Below are 21,301 nucleotides of genomic sequence, written 5' to 3' on the forward strand. Positions count from 1 at the left end.
AGAGCTTTTTTGACAGTAATGAATGATGAAACATTATGAGAGTATACACTGAATCAGAGGAAGAGACATCAGCAAACAGGAGAGGAAGCAGCAACGAGAAATCGAGGGAAAGATGTGGGGTATAAAAGCAAAATGTATATCTTAAGAGCTGTTCATTCCTTTTAATGGGGAGGAGAATGGGATCATAATTTTCTGCTTAATTTGTTTTTTCCTTATTTCACTTTAAAATGTTCTTGTTTTAACAGATCCATTTGATTTTAACTTCAATTTCTGTATTTATTCTTAAAGTTGATTTTTTTAAACAATGCCTGTTGCACTGTTTACTTTTTTCATCTTAGTTTTTGCTTGTATGTAACAGAGTGACGCATGATTCTCTTTTTTTTTTGTTTTAAGTTTTCTGGGGGGCTTTTTTTTTTTGCCTCTTTGTGGTGATAGGACAGGGGTTAGATTTTAAAATCAGGGAGAGAAGGGGAGTGGGGAATGACATGAGGGAAAGGAGCCCCAGGATGGATTTGAACCCGTGCTGCCTGCTTGGAGGGTTATGGCCTTCATACATGGAATACATTGTGCACTAATCACAAGGCTACCGGCGCCCCTTAGGATTCTCTTTTTAACATTTTATAAACATTCATAGAAGATAAGATAAGATAATCCTTTCTTCATCTAGCAGATGGAGAAATTTACAACTGTGCAGTTTGAAGAGATCCAGTAAATGCAAAGCATCATTTTAACATGTGTACTTTAGAGACAACTGTGAAAATAGTAACTCTTCAAAATGTTTACTGCCATTCAAATTCTGTCAGATATTTTAAAGGGTTTCAAAGGACATCCGTCATGGCCACAGGTATCCAGCAGAGGTCTCCCTTGCAAACACATAAAAGACTGACATTCACATAAACATCAGATAAAAAAAGCATGACAAAAATGTCATTATTATTATCGAGGTTGTCACAGCAATTGTGAAGTGAAGCACTGGCATACAGACAGTCAGCCGCTTAAGCAGGCTAGTTTTATGAATTAAGGGAACATCTCTATTTTTGATGAGCTACATTCATGGCATTTAGCACTTCAGGATGTCGCATATATTTTAACCACAGAGGCTTTTGTGTGATATGTTGATCTCAGTGTTTCAGAGATTTGTGTGTGTCTGGTATTTTCTGAATCTATAGAGTATAATGCTAGAATGTGGAGAATTGGCTATCAGGGTGAAAAGGTCATTTCTCATTTCACTGTGAGCTCAGTTGTCATCTTGGGACAGCTATGACGTTAGAGTTTAGGACGTTCACGAAAAGACAACCAATAACATCCTAGCATCAAAGTTCAAAGGTCATCACAGGTACTCCCTCACACTTAATTCGATTTGTGAATTTAAAAAAATGGTTTCAATAAATAAATCTGAAACATAAATACTGCAAACTCTGACCCAAACCAATAAATGAAAAATAAATAAAAATAAGAAAAAACAAAAGCAACACATAAAAAGTTCAAACTGGAAATTTTATAATTAATAACGTGAAACTGAAACTAGTTAAACTGAGTCTATTTCAAGGTATGCATTTGTTTAATGAGTTGAAAAGCTATCAGATTACCTCAGTCAGGAACAAATTAAGAAATAAATAAGTATGGTTTGTATAAAACACCATGTGCATTTAAAGTGGTAAATCAAAATGTACTTTTTTATTTTTATTTTTAATTTTTATATGAACTCTTTCTCTACTAGGATGAATGTGTGACAGTAAATCTAGAAAACATCTTAAATCCAGTCTCACATATCTGTGTGAAAATGTAAGCCTCCAGAGGATGTCCTTGTCTCAGTTTTTTCCCCCACCTCTCTTACATCCTTTTTGAGAGTGTGCAAGGAAGGAAGCAGAGAGAGAGCGAACCCACAGAGAGACAGTCATCAAAATGTGCACAGCATTTCTACCGAATATAATAAGTTTGTCTCTGATGTGACGATGTGGGATGCGGGTTGTAGGGATGCGCACGTGTGATTAAGTGCAGTTGTTTTTTCGGGAAGGAAGAGTGAAGGAAGGAGTCGGAGATGGAGAGCGTTTCTGTCAGGTAAGATCATCACTGCTCGATTTTAAACTCAGTCGGGGGGACTTAATAGCGTTTCAGACTTCAGTGGTCTTTATAGGAAACAAAGTGACTTAAAGTCTTTGTGCAGAGCTTTGGATTTTGTTTACAATGGCGTCGACCACGGCGACTAATTAACGAGGTGACATGTATTACACACCTTTCCTGCTAGAAAATACCGTTAGTTCCAGTCGAAGCTGACTGCAGGTAAAGAGCTGGCAGCCTGAGGGGGATTACTAAATAGTGTAAGAGAGGAATATGTGTCTGAAGGGACTGATTCAGCATTAGTGTTAGGCTACAGCAGGCTTAGTGTGCCACATGTATTCCACAGAATCAGCCTCATGAATTTTGCTTAAGGTTAACCTGAATTATTCATGAAAAATCTGACCAGTTACGTATTGTTTTATTTTTTTTTTAACAAATATTACCTAAATCAAAAGTTCTCATTTAAAGGAGGAATCCACAAAATTTCCCATTGCACATCTTTGATTAATGAACAGTTATTCAGTGTTTCTTAGGTGGAGTACCAGGTAACATCAGGTAGAGTCTTCAAGGTCACAACAGGTTTAGAGGTCATATTTGTTGGCTATTTTATGTTAAAAATATAGCAAAAGGGTCCTTATGTCTGTTTTTCCCCCCCCCCCATGGTCATAACATTACGCGGTTAATTGCTTTCTGACTCTTAACTGGTGCAACTTTTTTTAAAATTTAAAAGGGTTTCCAAAATGATCCATTAAATGTCCTGAGGCCTGGAGGGAGGCTGGGACCTGGTGACAAGCATTCAGCAGAGACTTGGTATCTAGTGTAGCTGAAAGTGAATGGGTTTTATTTGTCTATCATGGCCCAGTAGAAAACAAATAACATGCAGATTCATAAGCTGTCCGGAAGTTTGAATATGCCCAGCTCAGCATGTAGCTGCTTTTTAGCGTCTTATAATTTGTTCAGACATGGTCGCACATTTCATTTTACTCTTGGATAGAACGTTTACCCTATAACAACGCTGCTCCTCTCTTGAGATGCTGCTGCTGCTGCAGCGTCCCTGCGGGTTACATGCCAGGTTTACTAGGCTTTGTAAATACCACCAAGTAATGACAAGAATGTTGACAACTTCACTACTGCGTGTCAGTAATCCTCATCTCTGTTTTCGGTTGCCTGCGAAAACCGCAAATGTCTTCAGCTCATTTTCTGGCACTTGGTAGCTGAGTGTGCAGAACATGTGTCGCCCCCCCTTTAGGAGGCTTGATCTTTTTCTTGGTGTGGTGAAGCCAGATTAAGCTAAATCCAAGAAATGTACCACTTGGCTGTTCTTAGATTTCATGATTAACATTAGCTCCCTGAATCATTGCGTCTCTCATGTTGTCACTGGTGAGCATATAGCAGTGAGGCTTTTTGCAGTGATAATCTCACAGATGTACTGTAGCTGGTGGTGAATGAGTCACTGACTTGAAATGCAGCGAAATGTGCTCCCTCACCACTGTGTCTCACTTTGTCAAAGACGAGTCTTTGACATTCCTCGTCTGGATTCCTTGAAAGTTTTTCATGAGAGTTCATGAGAGAATTTCTTTTCTTTTACATCTATATTCATTTTCATACTCTCCGAGCTGTGTTTCATTCTGCAGACTTTTATCTCACCTCCCCGTATATATATATATATATATATATATATATATATATATATATATATATATATATATATATATATATAACTTTGTAATTCTCCCTTAATTAAAAAAAAGATAATGCAAAACGTTATTGATTATTAATGGCCATTTTCAAAGGGAAACTCAGAGTAGAAAGATATGTTCAGTAGAAGCACCTGAGCAGCAGAGAGGCTGTCTGTGTAGACATCACAGGTGTGCAAACACAAAGCTGTCCAGGGGGGTTCACCAAAAGGTAAAGGTAGTCAGTGTGAGTCCCAGTCGTGAAAGTGCTTCAGGTGTAGCACTGCCCTGTGACTGAGCCTTGACCCCAGGTAAATCCCTCCCCCCACCTGTCAGCTGTAGAAAAAAACCGCTCCCGGCTATCGTTCCTCCCCTCTCTTGCTCTTCTCTCTCGCTACTCTCCTGTGCATGTCCCGATGTGCCGACGAACACGGTGAGAGGGGGAGGAGACAAAAAAACAAAACAAGAAAAACCTGAGAGTATGCGAGACAGAGAGAGTGCCAGAGGGAGAGAGAGAGTGAGAGAGAGAGAGAGGGAGGGAAGTGTGAGGCTGGAAAGAGCGTGAGAAAGGAAAGGGGAATTTAATGACAGAGCTCCAGTTTGGGATCCATGCCTCTAAAATCTCAAAAGGATCAGGACACAAACTGAGAGGAGAGAAGACTATGGCTGTGATTGGGAGACAGAGAACGATTTAGTCAGGAGAAGGGTGAGCTATTAGGACATTAAATCAGTAAGTACAATGCTGTCAGTTTCTCTCTTGACTCTTTGTTTTCCCTCTTCAGATTTCTGACTTAGCAGCTCCTCCATCGGAAGGAGAAGCATGACATGCGGTGGTAACCATGGATCCTCTTGTTTGCTTTGCTGCTCTAAACTAGAGCACCTAAAAGATGAAGACAAGCCCAAATTAGGAAATGAAGAGTGGACCTATTAGCTTATCGACCTTTTTTTGACTCCCCTTCCTGCAACAAAAAAAAAAAAAAAGAAGACCTGCAGGGGAAGAGCAGCCACTGATAATGATCGCCTGATGCAACACTTCCAGAAACTGACAACGCGAGGAAACCAAAACTGTCACGAGCAGAGGCTGTCACCAGCTGCAGCTAAAATTAAAAGTCAGGGTACAAATAATTACTGGAGGAGCATGGGACATGGAGTTCAGAGCAGTGAGTTGACATCCAGGAACCAATGAGCAGCAGTGGATTTGGCAGCAGCTGCAGCTTGCTCCAGGGCCGGCGTTTCTACTGCCGGGAATGGGCGCTGGACAAGCTGCGGCGGTGCCTGGAAAACCGCTTTGTGCCGGGACATCCGCCAGGGCTGTTGGTGACAGGGGGTCCAGGTGCAGGGAAGACAGCCCTGTGCACCGAGGTGGTGTGGCCCACCTCCAAAGCAGGAGTGGAAGTCGGACTGGCATCGCGCTGCCTGGCCTCGCACTTCTGCCAGAGGGAGGACCAGAGGAGCATGGTACTGTGGAGGTTCGTCTTGGGCCTGGTGGATCAGCTGAGGTCCTCGTCTGTCCTCCCGCCTGGGTATGAAGAGATCCTGAACAGGCCATCTGTATCCTCTGCTCTGGAGCCACTCACCTGCCAGAAGGACCCGGAAAACACCTTCAAGAGGTTCGTGTCACACTTTCTCAAATTTGACTTTAAAAATTCTCATAGCTAGCGTGTATTTGCTTTTCGTTTCGACATTCTGCCCTAACCCTAACAAGCATGAAAGGCACCCAGGCACTGTGCATGTGTCTGCATGTTCGACAGTGGGGATGGTTCCCAGTTCAACACAGGCAGACAGGCAGTGCTGCATCACTGACTGTAAATGGTGATACTGTTAGTACAAGCAAGAACAGATAAACAAGGGTCCATTCAGCATGTGTCAGCATGGAGAGCCGTGGAGTGTTTGACACAATCAGAAGGAAGTATAAATAGGTGAAACCTGTGAAACAAGTTCCTCTTCACGCTTTCTCGCAGGTATTCAGATTAAACACCAGAGTTCTGTTGACTGTTTACATTCTGGACAAAATCCCCCATTGTTCATTGTTAAGCAGACACATTACAGTGAACGCTAATGGAGACATTACTGACCCGTTTTGTGTTTTGAAAAATAAATTCACACCCACTGCTCCTAATGTTTCACAACATGAAGGGTAGGATTTGTCTAATAGGCTGTAGAGACAAACTGTTAAGCATCACATAATGAGAAATGATTAAGAGTACTCTTTACACAACTTCTTTTTAGCTCTTGATTTAACATGATTTTTTACATGAAGAAAAAAAACAAGAAAAATGGTTTCTAGAGTTTGTTGTAGTATTGTAGTCCAGACCACACTAAGAGTCTGAGACCAACACATACCCTAGAGCGGAGTCATTTAGGGATCAAGACCGAATCCAGACTAAGAAAAGAAAAAAATCAGTGGACATGTCTCTCACTTAGACCGTAACACCGGGAAGGTTGCAGATGTAACCAGGGGATAAAAATCTCATTCTGAATGAATTACAGTTGACTCTTTCAGTAAGAGGCGTTTTCCGAAGAATCAAATTAATGACGTGGACATAAAGCCTATCGGTGGTCTTGAGCGATCTTGATTTAAATTCCGCCCAGTCTGAGGCTCAGACATAACTGAGTAAACATGCTTTTGATTCCGAGACGATGGTCTTAAGACAAAGACGGATTTTAAGTACAACACTACTTTGCTGAAACGGTAAAAGCATCTGAGATGATAAAATGTGAGATTCATGAAATCATCAGTAGCTGCCTCCGCACATTCACTGACACCTATTGGTTTGTCTTATGAGCTGCAATGTCTTCCACACTGTATTCAATCATCTCGAGCTCCCAACTGTGCCTCAAAAAGACATGATGGTGTGTCAAACAGCCTCCGCTGTCACTTATGTCCTGGGAAAAAGATCTATAAAAGCTTTTTGCCTGCACATATTTTTTCTCTAAATAGAGGCCATTCTCTGCAGGTGTTTGTACTGTCAACTCACAAAGAGAGGCTCAAAGCTTGTAAAATGTAAAACCATGTCTGAAGCAAAAGAGAGGCCACAACAGCCACAGGAAAATGGCGACATCAGCTATTCTTCCTCGTCTTATATTTATTTCTCCTCTCATAATGTCGCCCATTCACGGCACACACAATAGGCCTCCAGTGTGAATGAATGCTACAGTGTTATTTACGACACAACATCCTTTCAGAGCAGGGGGGAAAAAAAGAACAAAGAGGTGAAAAATGCCTCCAGTACCCCAGTGACCATTTCTGCACCAGTCAGCGAGGTCGTACTCCTCTCTCCAATCTTATTCACTCTCTCCTGGTGTGTTTACTCTACGATGAGCCAGAGCTCTTTTACACTCCTCCTGTGTTTGCTCTACTCCGGTGTGAAGTACCGGACTGGATTCCACATCCCCCCTCTGGCTGGCTCTCATCCAGCAGCTGTGGCTGCGGGCGGACTCCGCCATGTGAGAACAGTCGTAGCCAAACTGATGAAACACAGGCTTGGCAGTGAAAGGGAACACATGAGACGTAGGCCCTGAACAGGCTGCGAGCTGTCTGGAGTCGGCACATCATTAACTGTTCCTGAACTGTTTCATGTGGAGGGGCTCCCGCTGCCTGAAACCTCCACAGGTTAGATGTGTGGTACTGCCGGTTGATTTTTAATCAAAGAAAGAGAAACAACTTGATGCGTCATTGTATAACTTGTAGGTTGGGTTCACTGATGAAGCTCAGCTCACTTGTTCTTACCACAAAGAAAATAATCCGTTGTTGCCTGTGTGCTTTGGTACCAAGCAAATCACAGGAGTGACAGGTCCTTCATTAGATACATGTCACTTAAGTGTGCTGTTATACCATTTTCTATTTCAGTCTTCTAGTTTTCATACCTTTAATGACTATTAGTGAGGGGTGCAGCAGTTTTACATCGATATCAGCTCAGATGACAGACATGTGCCTTCTCTTACTTTAGAGATAAACCAGCGTTTCTTCCAAAACATCATGACTGATTGGCCAGTGTTGAGTTTGGTGGTATTGGGGATGGGATGGTGGTGATGTCCGGACGTAAGTACATTTAAATTTAGTCGCGGAATCTTTGTACAAGAAGCGTCCTTCATAACAGAGGGAAAGTCTTACATGGTAAAAATCCAATGCAGAGATATCAACGTCTAAAGACAATGGTTTTGCTCACAGCTTTAAGCTACAGGGAGGTGGATGGGTGATGTTACCGAACTGACCCAGGGACACAAACATCTATCTCTTGGTATTGGAAATATTTTGCTGAAGACATGGAAACCTTTGAAAGGTCATATACAGTCACGAGGACATTGATCTGACAGGCGGAGGACTTTTGACTCACCGCTCTATGTTTTGTTCAAAGTGTTTCAGCTTTTTGGAAAACACTTGAAGCGCAGAAAAGAACTAAACCTTCATACACTACAGGCATGAATACAGGTGAACAGACATGAAAGTGCGGTACACCTTCAGTTAAACGCCTTCAGGTGGCTTATACTAGAGAGAAGAGCCTGAGTCTTGTTCTAGGCTCAGTTAGAAGACAGTCACCTGAAGGTTAAATTGGATTTCACTTCAGTCTCTGAGCAGGTCTGAAAGTCTGTGAAGGGAATTCAGTATAAAGTTTGGCTCTGAGGGAACCTGATTATAAGAGTAATAAGAATGTCACATGCTCCCCACTACAAGTCCATTTAAAGCTCAGGGTCAGAGGTCTCCTTCAGATCTGTGCCCAGGACTGTGTGGGCTGAATGAAGCGGAAAAACCTGAATCAGTAATACAAGGTTCATTACACTTCCTTCTTCTCTGCAGAACCGAAAGTGTGCCAGTGAGGGAGTGTCACTTAAATCAGATGACTAAAGCACACAGAGGTCTGATAAGCTTATTGTAACTGAGGTGAAGCAGTCACCCGCGGCAGGGTTTAGATCTGCCTTTAATTACAGGATGTGCTTGGTGATAAAAGTCGGCTGGGTGAGATTATGTTTTATGAGCTGATTCACACTCATTAAGGATTGGCCTGCAAATGTTCCCTTATGAACAGGGTCGTAAACTGATGTGGACATCTTTGACCAAAGAACGTTTGCTAAGCCCTTTCACACACACAGTCCTGACATTTCTAGAAAATTTCAGGACAGCCCCTGAAATCCTCCTGAGTCGCTCCTCTACATGTCGCTTACAGTCAGTATGTTTACATGCAGACTAACACACAAAGATAATTGTGGTTGGGGATTGATTTACTAACTGCTATCTGTAAATTAATCATGAGTTGAGATGTGTTTCCTTTAACTCATTTGCATGTGTTCACCAATCAGTGCTCAAGGTTGTTTATTGTCAAATATGCTCCATGTTAAACATACAGCACAATGCTGCAGCTAATGCTAATTAGAGAGAGTTGAAAGAAAACATACATTTGTTTATTGTAGTTGTTTTTCCTGACATTCATTTTTACAGTTTCACCGCAGAAGCTCAAACAAGGCGGATCTGTTGGACACATCACAGATGACTTTTTTTTTTTTCTGTAAAATTCACAGACAAAATGCATATGTTAATCCAGATTGTGATATCACAGCATTGAAACCAACACGTTCAGTTGTTTTGACTCGCCAAGCTTCTGTATCAGCCCGTCTGAAATGAAATGTTCTTTCATCTCTTCCTTGGCGGCTGTGTTTACAGGTTGGATGACCTCTCCTCAGTGTTTGATCAACACTTGTGTTGCTGCTTCCTTCCTGGCAGTAACAGATTTTGCTTTTAAAGGATTGGAAATGGTGCTTGTTTTGCTATTTTTTTGGCATCAGAAATTTTTTTTAGAGTAGCTTATAGACTGTTGGTGATTTGACAATGAAAAGCTGAAATCCTGTTTTTTAGAGAGAGTTGAGGATTTTTGGTTTTCTTAGAATAAGGGTTCAAAGGACATCTGCTTGGTGACTAAAGGTGACTGTCTGGTGCTTCTGGTCACTCTTAAACATAGACATTACAAGTAATAACAGCACACACACAAACACACACCCTGTGTTTATTACAGTTGGTATCAGCTGCTGTGTGACCCACTCATTGCACTGTGCTGTCACAGGTTAACCACCGTTTGTCACCTTCAGAGCAAGACTCCACAGTACCTTCTTCAGTCAAGTTTAAATCGGACCTTGTAAATACAGTTTACCTAGTTTGTGAAATGTAGGCAAGGAAGAATAAAAACACCATAAACTGTAAAGACTTTTTTTATTTCAGTTTTTTTTTAAGCTCAAATAAAGAGAAGACAGCAGGCATTGTCAGGGAACAATTGTTGACCAAAAGTCGCCAACATGCTGAGATTTTTTTTTGTACTGCAGCAAAACTCTTGTTTTGTTGTGTTGAGTGCAGAACGTTGTCCCCTTGGATAAACTTCCATCAGGTCTTAGGTCAAGATTCAGGAATAAGAGCCTTCAGCTAAAGATGGAGTTAGAAACCATTTCACCCTGTAAGAGGAGTTCAGGTTATTATTCAGTCATTCCTGTTTTATGCATGATGTGTACACTTTTCTCTTTTAGGTCTATTGTTTTTAATGTTTTGTGAACTTTTAAGGTGAAATCTGCATTGAGCAATTACGCTGAAGTTGGATGTGATTTTATATTTTTCTTTGATGTTTTGGTCAGAGAGGGTGAAGGGTTTCAGAGAATTAAAGCTCAAGCATGTTAGTGTACCGTGAGGGGCTGTAAGGCTCAGGAAGGACTTCAAAGGAAGGATGTGCAAGTGTGTTTGGGCAAGTGAGGATTGTGTGTGTGTTTTTAATGTGTACACACACCAACCCGTGTGTGTGTGTGTGTGTGTGTGTGTGTGTATGCCCCAGGGTGGAGCAGGAAATGTCAGAAGTTCCATTAAAGTGAGTCACCTTCAGATCACAGCAGGGAGGCTGCTGACTGTGCTCTGTGAAGGACAGTTCAACTTTACAGTTTTATCTGGCTCAGCACTGATGTACCAAACACACTAAAAGGTACACAATTTGCCATTTTTGTTCATAAGTCATAACCATGTCTAATGCACAGGGTCAATATATGAGGTTAGCATTGTCTTAATATCACACAGTTTCCTGACCAAAAAGTAAATGTGTCAGATTTCAGAAATACTGAGCCATGTTGGATTGAGTGCAAAGAGATCCTAAGTCACAGAAACACGCTCGGACTAGCCTTAGCTAAACAAGCTCCTGTAACTCATTCTGCCTTACTTTTACTTTTGGAAGAATATTCCTCGGGGTAACCTAACCTTTCTTAATTAAGGGATATTACCTTCTACTACTGGAAGAAGCTGCAATCTAAATAGTATCTGTAGCCTAGAACATGGTGTAGTCTCGTCTCTTTCACTCTGAGTGTGAGAAGTAAACAGCCTGATGAAGTGTTTTGGAAAGATTTACAATGAGAAATTTAAATCATGGTCTTGTTGGAATTTCGTCAGTGTAGATATTTGAGGTTGTTTATTTCATGATGTTTTTGAAGTGTGTTTTCTTTACTCACAACTCGAGGGTTCGCCCGTGCAAGAACTGTTTGTAAAGTTAGTGTCGTGGAAAACACAAAACATTTCCATGTTGTAAGTGTAATTGCCTCAAGTCATGGGAAAATAGCTTTCTGAATAGTGATGGAGTGATTACATTCAGAGTCACTGACTTGTTTTGAAACGGTTGAATTGCTTTGTTCTGTATCGGTTGTGGAATTGCACTGCAGGCAATTAAAAAAAAAAAAAAACCCTCACACAGTTTGTGTTACTTGAAGCTTTTTCATCTGCCCTCGACTGAATTTGATAGATGTTTTGAATTTGATCTTTATCTTTTTATGTCTGCCTTTTGTCACCCTTAGAGCAGTTTTGGGACCCCTGCTGGATCTTCCTCCTCCTGGCCAGTCTCTAATGATGGTGGTGGACTCCATTGATGTAGGATTTGAGGCAGGCATTGGAGGTGGGAAGAGCAGCTCCATAGCAGAGCTGCTGGCTGCAAATCAACACCTGCTGCCTAGCTGGCTCCTGCTGGTCTGCTCTGTCCGTCGTCACAACAAGGCTGTGTGCAAGATGTTTTCAGGTAAGAAAAGAGAGCTCGTTTTAATGTTATACTGTAGATTTGAGTTAGTGTTGGACCAGACAGGATTAATATGTGTGAGGTAGATATCGGGCTGTCATGATCACGCAGTAAATTCCCTGACTAGTATTTGTATCAGTGAATTTGAAACACATTGAACGACATAGTTCTAAAGTCCAAAGGTCAGGATTTCCCATGTAATCATCCATCATCGCTTTAATTATGCTGTCTGCATTTTGGGTTGATATCATTCATTCTTGTCCTTTGTTAACATTAATGTTGCATCGGATTTCACCATCCATATTATTAAACAGACACCCAATGACTGAGTTACTGCAAGTTCAAAGAAACCTTTCTGTTCTGACTTATGTAATGAGTGAATGTAATGAAATATATAAAATGACGGTCTTAATAAAATAGACACAAAAGTTTTTTTATACAGATTTAGTAAAAAGGATCTTTGACTGTTGTATTGTTAAAAGCTGGTGTGAGGTTGAGTGCTCTGGTTTTACGCCCCAGCCTTACTTAAGCAATGAATTATAGATGAAGGAGAGATGTGTTGTGTAATGGAAACTAATGACCAAATTATACAGCACTGGATTTATTTCCTCATCCAAGATCCCAACTGCAGTTCTTTAACCAATGTATTTTTAACCATTAACCCTTGTACAAAATAATGTAATCCAAGGGTAATAAAGTACTATAAAGTAAAATGTTCAAGCTAACACATCAATTCCTCGCAGTGATTAAAGTGTTCATAAGGCCATCTGTTTTTCTGATTTTAATGATGTCAGAGTATCATATGGTGATAATCATTGAACGAGACAGAGAGAGATTAATCCAAAGAGGCAAAATTGTAAAAAAACGTATTTGGGTAAAAAAAATGTGCAATTCTTTCTATGTTGTAGGTTTTCGTAAACTCTGCCTGGATGATCTGAGGAAGCCCCCCCCAGTCCATGACGTGCAGCAGTACATCCTCTGCCGGCTCGATGAAGAAGCAGCACTTCGCCGCCAGCTCACCCCTGACACAGCTGACATGCTGAATCTCCTTCACATTAAGAGCAGTGGCTGCATGCTCTTCCTTGAGCGTGTGCTTGATGGCGTTGCAGGTGCACTGGTGGGTCTCCGAGAGATACGGGACATACCTGGGACTCTAAATGGCCTCTATCTTTGGTTGTGCCAGAGACTCTTCCCACGGGGTCTATTTGTCTATGTCAGACCTCTCCTCAATATTCTCCTGGCTGCCCCAAGGCCCCTCACACCCCAACAATTATTTACAGCAGCCTGGACACATGACAACTTGCTCAGCCTTCAGGATTTTCAGAACAAGCTCCGAACCCTCTCGCCTCTCCTGATCGATGGACCCGGGGGCACCAAAATACTTTTTCATGCTAGTTTTGCTGAGTGGCTGACAGATGTGAAGTATTGCACACAGAAGTACCTGTGTAGCAAAACTGAAGGCCACAGTATGCTTGCCATGGCTCTTACTTTGCAGGGACCCTACCTTGACATTGAGGGTACTTGCCAGCTTGCCACACATTTAGTTTGCTCAGGTCACCACAAAGAAAACCCCTCATTATTAGCACTCTGGATGATTTGGGCAGGTGTGCCCGTTCTTACTCCGAGCAGCAGTACTACTGTCACCACATCCTCAACCCATCCTCCTGTTCCGGTCAGCCAAGAAGTTCTTCGGCTGCTAAAGAGGAGTGGACTGTTCTCGGCAGCCTTTCTTGCAGATGTGGACCCAAACGTAGAAGAGCATCATATTGATGAAAAGGAAACTAAGTCACAACAGGACTTTGAAAAGGAGGTATCTGTAAAGAAGCTGTTAGACAGTTGGTTGTCTGTGAACCATGCAAGTACCACTGATGGAAGAACCTTGCTTGCTAGTGCAGCCCACGAAGGTTCTGCAAATATAACTGAACTTCTCATTGCACATGGATCTAATCCAATGGACAGTGATGTTCATGGTCAGACGCCACTGACTTTGGCTTCCAGACAGGGTCATGTCAAAGTTTTGTCTGTGCTGCTTGAGTGGGCAAAGAGCCAGGAGCATGAAATTGCAGTACAGGTGATGGAACATGTGGACAATGAAGGCTGGACAGCATTGCGTTCTGCTGCTTGGGGAGGACACAGCGAGGCTGTCAAGCTTCTTCTGGATGCTGGAGCAATAGTGGATGGATGTGACAGCGAGGGCAGGACTGCTCTAAGAGCTGCTGCATGGGGTGGTCATGAACAAATTGTTCTTACTCTGCTCGACTTTGGGGCACAGGTTGACCGAGTTGATAGCAAAGGCCGAACACCTCTCATTGCTGCTGCCTATATGGGACATCATGAAGCTGTGGAGATTTTGCTGGACCACAATGCAGGAGTTAATTTAGCAGATGGAGATGGACGAACTGCTCTGTCAGTTGCTGCCCTCTGTGTCCCTACAGCAGCAGGGGTTAAAGGTTATGGTGAGGTGGCAAGTTTGTTGCTGGAGCGTGGAGCAGATCCCGGCCACAGAGACCATGACGGAATGACACCGTTGCTTCTTGCGGCTTATGAGGGCAATGACGACGTAGTTGAGCTTCTGTTAGAAGCTGGAGCTGACGTAGATGAGACAGCTGGACCTGATGGCAATGTCGCTGCTGCGGCTGCTGTTACTCCCCTGCTAGCAGCTGCAGCAATGGGTCACATGAAAACAGTATCAAGGCTACTTTTCTGGGGAGCAGCTGTGGATGCCATTGATTGTGAAGGCAGGACAGCACTCTGCCTGGCAGCAGCGAGAGGCAGCGTTGAGGTTGTCCGCTCCCTGCTGGACAGAGGACTGGATGAGAACCACAAAGATGACCTTGGCTGGACTCCACTGCATGCTGCTGCCTGTGAAGGCCATCGCACTGTGTGTGCTGCTTTGACAGAACGAGGAAGCATGGCACGTGTTGGAGAGATGGACATTGAAGGACGCACTCCTCTTATACTTGCTGCTCAGGAAGGTCACTGGAGCACTGTTAGGCTGTTGTTGGATAGACGTTCTCCCATTGATCACAGGGCATATGATGGACATTCTGCCTTGAGCGCTGCCCTCTTAGAGGGCCATTCTGAAGTCGCAGACCTGCTTATGAGGCGAGGGGCTGATACTGATGTCCGGGACGCAGAGGGAAGGCCTCTGCTTTACCTCCTGGTGTTAGAGGGTCGCCTTGAAATGGCTACACTCCTCATAGAGAAAGGTGGGGTGCCCCTGGAGTCCAGAGACCCTGAAGGCCGTACAGCACTTCATGTGGCTTCATGGCAGGGATCTGTGGAGATGGTAGACCTTCTTTTAAGGCATGGGGCAAACCCTAATGCACAGGATGCAGAAGGGAGGCCACCAATACACTCAGTGGCTTGGACAGGACATGTAGAAGTAGGGCGCCGTCTCCTGGAAGCCAGTGGTGTCATTATTGACCTTTCTTGCAACCAGAAAGCAACAGCTCTGAGCATCGCTGCCCAGGAGGGACATGCTAACATTGTTGCAATGCTTCTGGAAAGAGGAGCAAACCCCGATCACATGGATAAATATGCTCGTAGTCCAATCAAAGTGGCTGGGAAACATGGTCACTTTAACATTGTTAGGCTTTTGGAGAGCTATGGAGCCAAGCACTACGTGGGCCTGTTTACCACAAGCACTTTCTCCCCTATAAAACCGAACAAGAACTACTCCTCAGGCCTCTCAAATAGTACAGGTGGTGAAGTCACCACCACTACCTCCTCTTCTTCAATATCTTCTCCTGGCTCCACTGCTGAACGTTTCCACTCCATGCAGAGCTCACAAACCTCATCTACTTGCCACTCGTTGGCCACAGTTCAGACAGTGCCAGCTGACAGTCTCAGCTTCATCCAACAGATCCAACAGCACTCACTTCCACGCAGTCGTAGCCGTCCCTCAACCCTCCCCCCTCCGGGGAGCTTAGGCTGTGGTAGCCTCCATGGAAGCAATCAGAGGCATCCTAAAGGCAGCCCTCCCACTGTTTGCACAGTCACAGCCATGGTGCACAACTACGAACTGCCTCAGAAAGGTTTGTCGTCTGGACTTGAATATCATGAAAAAATGTGCAAACAAAACTCAAACCTTATAAAAGGTGAAAGGACTACGTACACTGGTGGTAAATGGCAATCAGTCATGACCTCCCTCGGGATAATGCCAGGGCAAGACAACCCTGGAGTAGGTGCTAAAGACCGAGAGAATCCTCCTCTGGGCTACCCATATAGGCTTCAGAGCCCATTTCAAGGGAAAGCTTGGGATTCTGGACCCCAAAAGAACATTTTGTCATCTAATTGCTACAGTTTTACCCCAGTTTCTCCATGTAGTGCCTTGCCAGAAAATGTTGTGGTCGCAATGACAACTGCGGATCCACAGCTTAATCTGAAACAGGCCATTAAACTGCAGTTTGAGGGTCCCACCAGTGCAGCCTTATACAAGAGAGAGACACCCCTGTGACTGCATTTTTGTTTTTATTTTCTTTAAGTATTTGGGTTAGTGCTGATACAATTTGGTATTACAATTCATGCAAAGTCACTAAAAGAGATCAATTAAATATTAAAGCAATCTTCAAAATACTTTCTATTTCCACTTTCAATGTAAGGACTTTTGTAGTATTTTTAATTACTATTTTAGGAATTTTAACTTACTCGGGATTAGAATTGACTGATAAATTCTTGATGGAAATATTCTTACTTAAAGAATGCATTCATAGCATTCACAGAAATTTTATGTAAAATAGGTTTGCAGTTCAATGAGTTCTCACAAGGTTTCAGTGGCTCTTTGGATGCAGATGTGAGACAAAGTCTTTTTAGCCACAAGCATCAGAAAGTTACAGAGGAAATAGGAACTGAATGACATCAAAGCTTACATTCCTGCCTTTCCGTTTTGTTTGTTACTGTATGTAGGTCTCCAACTAACAAATGTTTTTATTTAAATTTGAAATAACTGCAAACTCGGATCATATTTTCCTCTTTGTTGAGGTCTTTATTAGCTCTACATTGAAAACGCTGCCTTTTCTAGGTTGAGATATGTTTTTCTCTGTTGGTAAAGATCCCAAAACATCCTTCTTTGAGAGCTCAAAGCTTTCAGCCTTTGCCTTTATTGAAGCCTTGTATATTTACCATAAACTGACCTACATCCTCCAGAGGCCTGTTGCTGAAAACCAAAATCATTTTGCAGAAATGCAAGCCTTCCAATGCCTGACCCAGAGCAGTGTTTATGAGACAAACTATAGAAGACAGCCAAGTTAACTGGATCGAGTTGGCTCCCTGTAGTATGCCTGTGAGCAAACAGGAAGGAAAGCAAAAGTTGGACCATAAAAACTGCAGCTTGATGTAGGAGGGTTGTTGATTATGAACGTGTTTGTGATCAAAATACATTTCGAGTGATTTTTCATTTGCCATTGAATTCCTATTTAATTATGTTCATTCATTAAAATGGCAAACAATGCCATACAACTGTCTGCCTCTGCTGCGTCTTCTTATTTGTGAACGTGTTTCAATGATTCATGTGCTGCTCTCTAACACAAAATGTCATGGATATCTTTTGATCTGAAGCATCACAGATGGAGATAATAGGGCTGGCAGCAGGATGATGGTAGCCACATGAGATTACAAAAAGAGCTTACACATACAATTTCGCATCAACTACAAAAACCTCCTCCTCACTTACAAAGTTCTTCACCAGCTAGCCCCCACTTACCTCTGCGACCTCCTCCATCACTACAGCCCCTCACGCACCCTCCGCTCAACCTCTGCTGGACTGCTAGTCATCCCCACACCACGCCTCAGTACCATGGGTGCCCGAGCCTTCAGCTGCTCGGCACCCAGACTTTGGAACTCCCTCCCCCCCCACATACGACAGTCAGAGTCCATCTCCACCTTTAAATCCCAACTCAAAACCCACCTGTTTAAACTGGCATACTCACTGTAACTGTTCACTCCACACTACACCTGTCTTTTGTTTGTTTTTATGTTTGGTTTTAACCTAATGTATTGTTTTTATCCACTGTAAGGCGACCTTGGGTGGCTTGAAAGGCGCCATTAAATAAAATGTATTATTATTATTATTATTATAGTTTTATAGATGAAGAAAGGACGGCTAAACAGCCAGATCCTACTTAGATTATCTTCAGTTTTCTGATGTGCCTTAGCTGGGAAACACGTTGTATACCTGTAGATAGGTATTAGACTCCTGAGGTGCATTTTACAGGTGCAGGTGTGCTGTTTGTCATTTAGAGCTCTTCACTCTCTATTTGAGCTGACAAGCATCTATTGCTTGAGACTTTGTTATGTGATGCTTGCCTTGAAGGCTTTTCTCCCTTCTGTGCTTTGAATGTGATTACATTCTTAATCCAGTTTTGCAGCTATATTGCTGCTCTTTATTAACTGATTTATTTTGAGTACATTGCATAATCCATAGTGTAGAAGAGCTTTTGACGAAGTTTGAATAATGGCATGGCCAAATGATGTTTTTGTTTTTAGCAGGTTAAATCTCTTTTTGCTTACTCACAGCCCTGTGATGATGTATTTTGGTATTAAAGTTTAAAAAAGTCCACACACTCTTGCGAATTAATACAGGGCGAAGCGATAGGTGAATGAGGTGCAAAACGAAACAAGGCAATACAACATGAACTTTGTTTTCACTTTTGGGAAATTTGCCTTTGACTTCAGTGCTGCGCACACTAAGCTGCCATTAAAATATGATTGATGAATAATTATTTTTAATTATTCATTGACTGTGTAAAAAGATCCAAGAAGCTGATTTTGAATGCAAACTAAATTCTCCAATATTACTCTGACAAGGAGTTTGAATTTAAGGATTAAAAAAACCCTACAAACAACTTAACCTCTAGGACGACAGAGGTCTCCATTAAAAAGACCACAATGCAGATATTGTCACCGACATCTTTCTGCTTGTGCTGTCGAATATCACACAAATTAGCGTTTACTGTTTTTTGGTGTTTTATTTTTGCCAGAGTGCTTCTATTGTGATTCAGTGAATTCTCAACCGTGTCTGTGAAGATTGACAGCTGTTATCCTTGGTTTTTGAAAGCCCCTTTTCTCTACAAAGAGGAGGGTTTTTAGAAAAGATTAGTGTTCAATGAAGAAAATGACAGCTCGGTGCAGAACAGGAAGGCAAACTAAAAGACAACCATGAACTTAAAATTGTGCATGTTAGTAAAGATGGGTATCTGCGTCTAGAATACCTTTCTGTTTAAATGCCATTGTCACCATCACAACGAAGTAACAGACCAGAAAATAGCAGTGCGGTTTCCATGCTAATTGCAGTCACAGCAGGCAAGTCACACTACTCATATTGTTGCTGACAGGTGTGTTGCTACCTTGTGAAAGATCCACTGTAAAGGTCTGCTGTTGCTTAAACCATGCTGCTGCTTTATATTCTCTCGTTTACAAACTGTCACCCTACTCACTCCTTTTTAATGTAAGATAAGTTAAAACAGCAGACGTGTTTTGGAGAAGCGTTTGTGGAAAGAAAGGTGCACACACGAACAGACGTCAGGAAGGTTAATTAAATGGTACTTGTTCTGGATATATATGATGGACACAGTAATAATAAGAGATGAAAAGGCTCATTTACTGTTTAAATGTGCTTTATACTCAAACTTTCTGGCAATTATATGTTGGTGTCTTGTGCGTAGGAGCCAAGTCATTTCCATAATTCTCCCTCTACAGCTTAAGCATGAATAAATACGAGGAAGCAACAGCCTGGGTGAATACAGTTATCAGGGGGTTATGATGTTCTCATATTATACAATTAGGCTGCAATTGAAAATAATGTCTTCTCTAGACAAAATTAAGGAGTATAATGTACTTTGCTTGAAGGGCTGGTTTGATTAAGGAATTGAAACAAGCAATTTTGCACTCAGCTTACAGCAATTTTTTTGGCAGCTTGTAAGAGTGTTAAAATCCTTCTTGAGAGTGATTTCCGTTGATGACATTATGCAAGTAATGTTTTTTTTTAAAGAGTGGGCAAGGACTATTTTGGATACAAAGCTAAATGATCAAAAAGCAAGGTAATGAAATAATGTTGCTGATCATAGGGGTAGCAGAGTGCAAGTGAACTGGGGAAAGGGGTCATCAGACTGCAGAACAGGAAAGCTGGATGACAGGATGAACAGCTGGCAGGGAAACAAGCAGGCTTGTTTACGTGTAGAACAATGGAGAAACAGGATAGTTCAGCAGCCAGGAAGCAGCTGATGGGAAACAGGAAGATTTGCAATGCAGAGAAAAAGGAGTAGATGAATGATCTTAGATGAAAATCAGGGACATGGATCATTTTAAGTCCAAGAGAGCCAGGCTTTAGTAGAAAATGTTTCTTTGGTAGCACCTAGTGGCAGGGGCAGGACAATACATTACTGTGCCTTGCCTGAACATCACCAAAAGGGTTTCTCTAAAACAACAGATTAATTCTGTTCACTATTAATTACAAGAGGAGGGAAATGCAAGACTGTCTATAATGTTATGTAAAACAACATGGACAACCTACCTTTTGCCCTGTTGGTAAGCTTGACTCCGCCTTCTTAAACTGATTTAGAAAGGAATCATTGAAGCTAACACTAGCCCTAGGCTAAAGTAAAGCACTGACCCTAGCATGGTGAATATAGAACGCTTTTTTTCTGTGGTTTAAGTCTATATCCTCTATATGGAGGACTATCAGCTGTCCTTATAAAATTGTGTAGAAGAAACAGTGTTTTGTTAAATCTATTCATTATATTCAAATCATAATATTACTTACTTGGCTGAAATAAGTATGTTTCTCCATATAGACCTACTGGATAAATGTCTGCCATTTTCTTCAAGTAGGCTACATGCGAGATGTACAGCAATACACGTCGCCAAACCTACCTTGTTTGGGGGGCAAGAGAATGTGGAGTTCTCAGGTACCAGGAACATCGGGTTGAAAGTAAACCTAGAAACCAATAAAGTATAATGTGTAAAGTTTTGTTGAGCTTGCAAGAAAACCGACAGTGTAGGCTAAGGGTTTTTTTTACATTTTAGACATATGTTAAGCAGTAAATTTGAAGTTGAATTAAGAATGAAGCTGTTCATGATTTTAATTACTATTGAGTTTGATTGGTTGAGAGACAACACACTTTCGTTTAATGGTTGACACTGTTTCAGTTTCAGTGTTGCCATTTCTTGTAAAGGGGTAAGAAACTATTTAATCCCCCCAAAAAATTACTTCGGCCGAATAATATTTGTATGCTTTACATTGAAGCACTAAACTGTTTCCATTATGCTTAGATCCAAACTCGGTCGTTTGTTACATAACACGGTTTGTTAAATATTCTCTTTGGAATAAAACTATGTGTTGCGTCTGAAAGAGGGGAAAACAACTGGTAATTCATAATGTTCTGTATCTTATTTGGCTGTTATTGATCATGGTATTTTCTGATATCTTTCTATAAAACCCTTGCTTGTATGCACAAGCCCAGATCTCAGAGGCACCTGCATGACTGAGTCTGCACTTATACATGTACATGTATGGTTGGATAAGTGCAAGGGTTTGTATTA

General features: G+C 41.9%; 1 protein-coding gene across 2 annotated transcripts; it reads left to right on the forward strand.

Moving 5' to 3' along the window:
* Nucleotides 1–1,851: 1,851 nt before the first annotated feature.
* ankrd50l (ankyrin repeat domain 50-like) lies at nucleotides 1,852–17,226 on the forward strand. 2 transcript variants are annotated; one of them, XM_079358279.1, is made up of 4 exons: nucleotides 1,852–2,061; nucleotides 4,520–5,347; nucleotides 11,547–11,764; nucleotides 12,670–17,226. In XM_079358279.1, exons 2-4 carry the CDS (start codon nucleotides 4,920–4,922, stop codon nucleotides 16,218–16,220), a joined length of 4,197 nt encoding a protein of 1,398 aa, XP_079214405.1. In that variant the 5' UTR covers nucleotides 1,852–2,061; nucleotides 4,520–4,919; the 3' UTR covers nucleotides 16,221–17,226. The 2 variants fall into 2 exon arrangements, with proteins under 2 accessions (XP_079214405.1, XP_079214404.1); XM_079358278.1 differs by lacking the exon at nucleotides 1,852–2,061 and having other exon boundaries at nucleotides 4,285–5,347.
* The last annotated feature ends 4,075 nt before the right edge of the window (nucleotides 17,227–21,301 follow it).

The sequence above is a fragment of the Symphodus melops genome (genome assembly GCF_947650265.1).
Source record: "Symphodus melops genome assembly, chromosome: 12".
Lineage (NCBI taxonomy): Eukaryota > Metazoa > Chordata > Actinopteri > Labriformes > Labridae > Symphodus > Symphodus melops.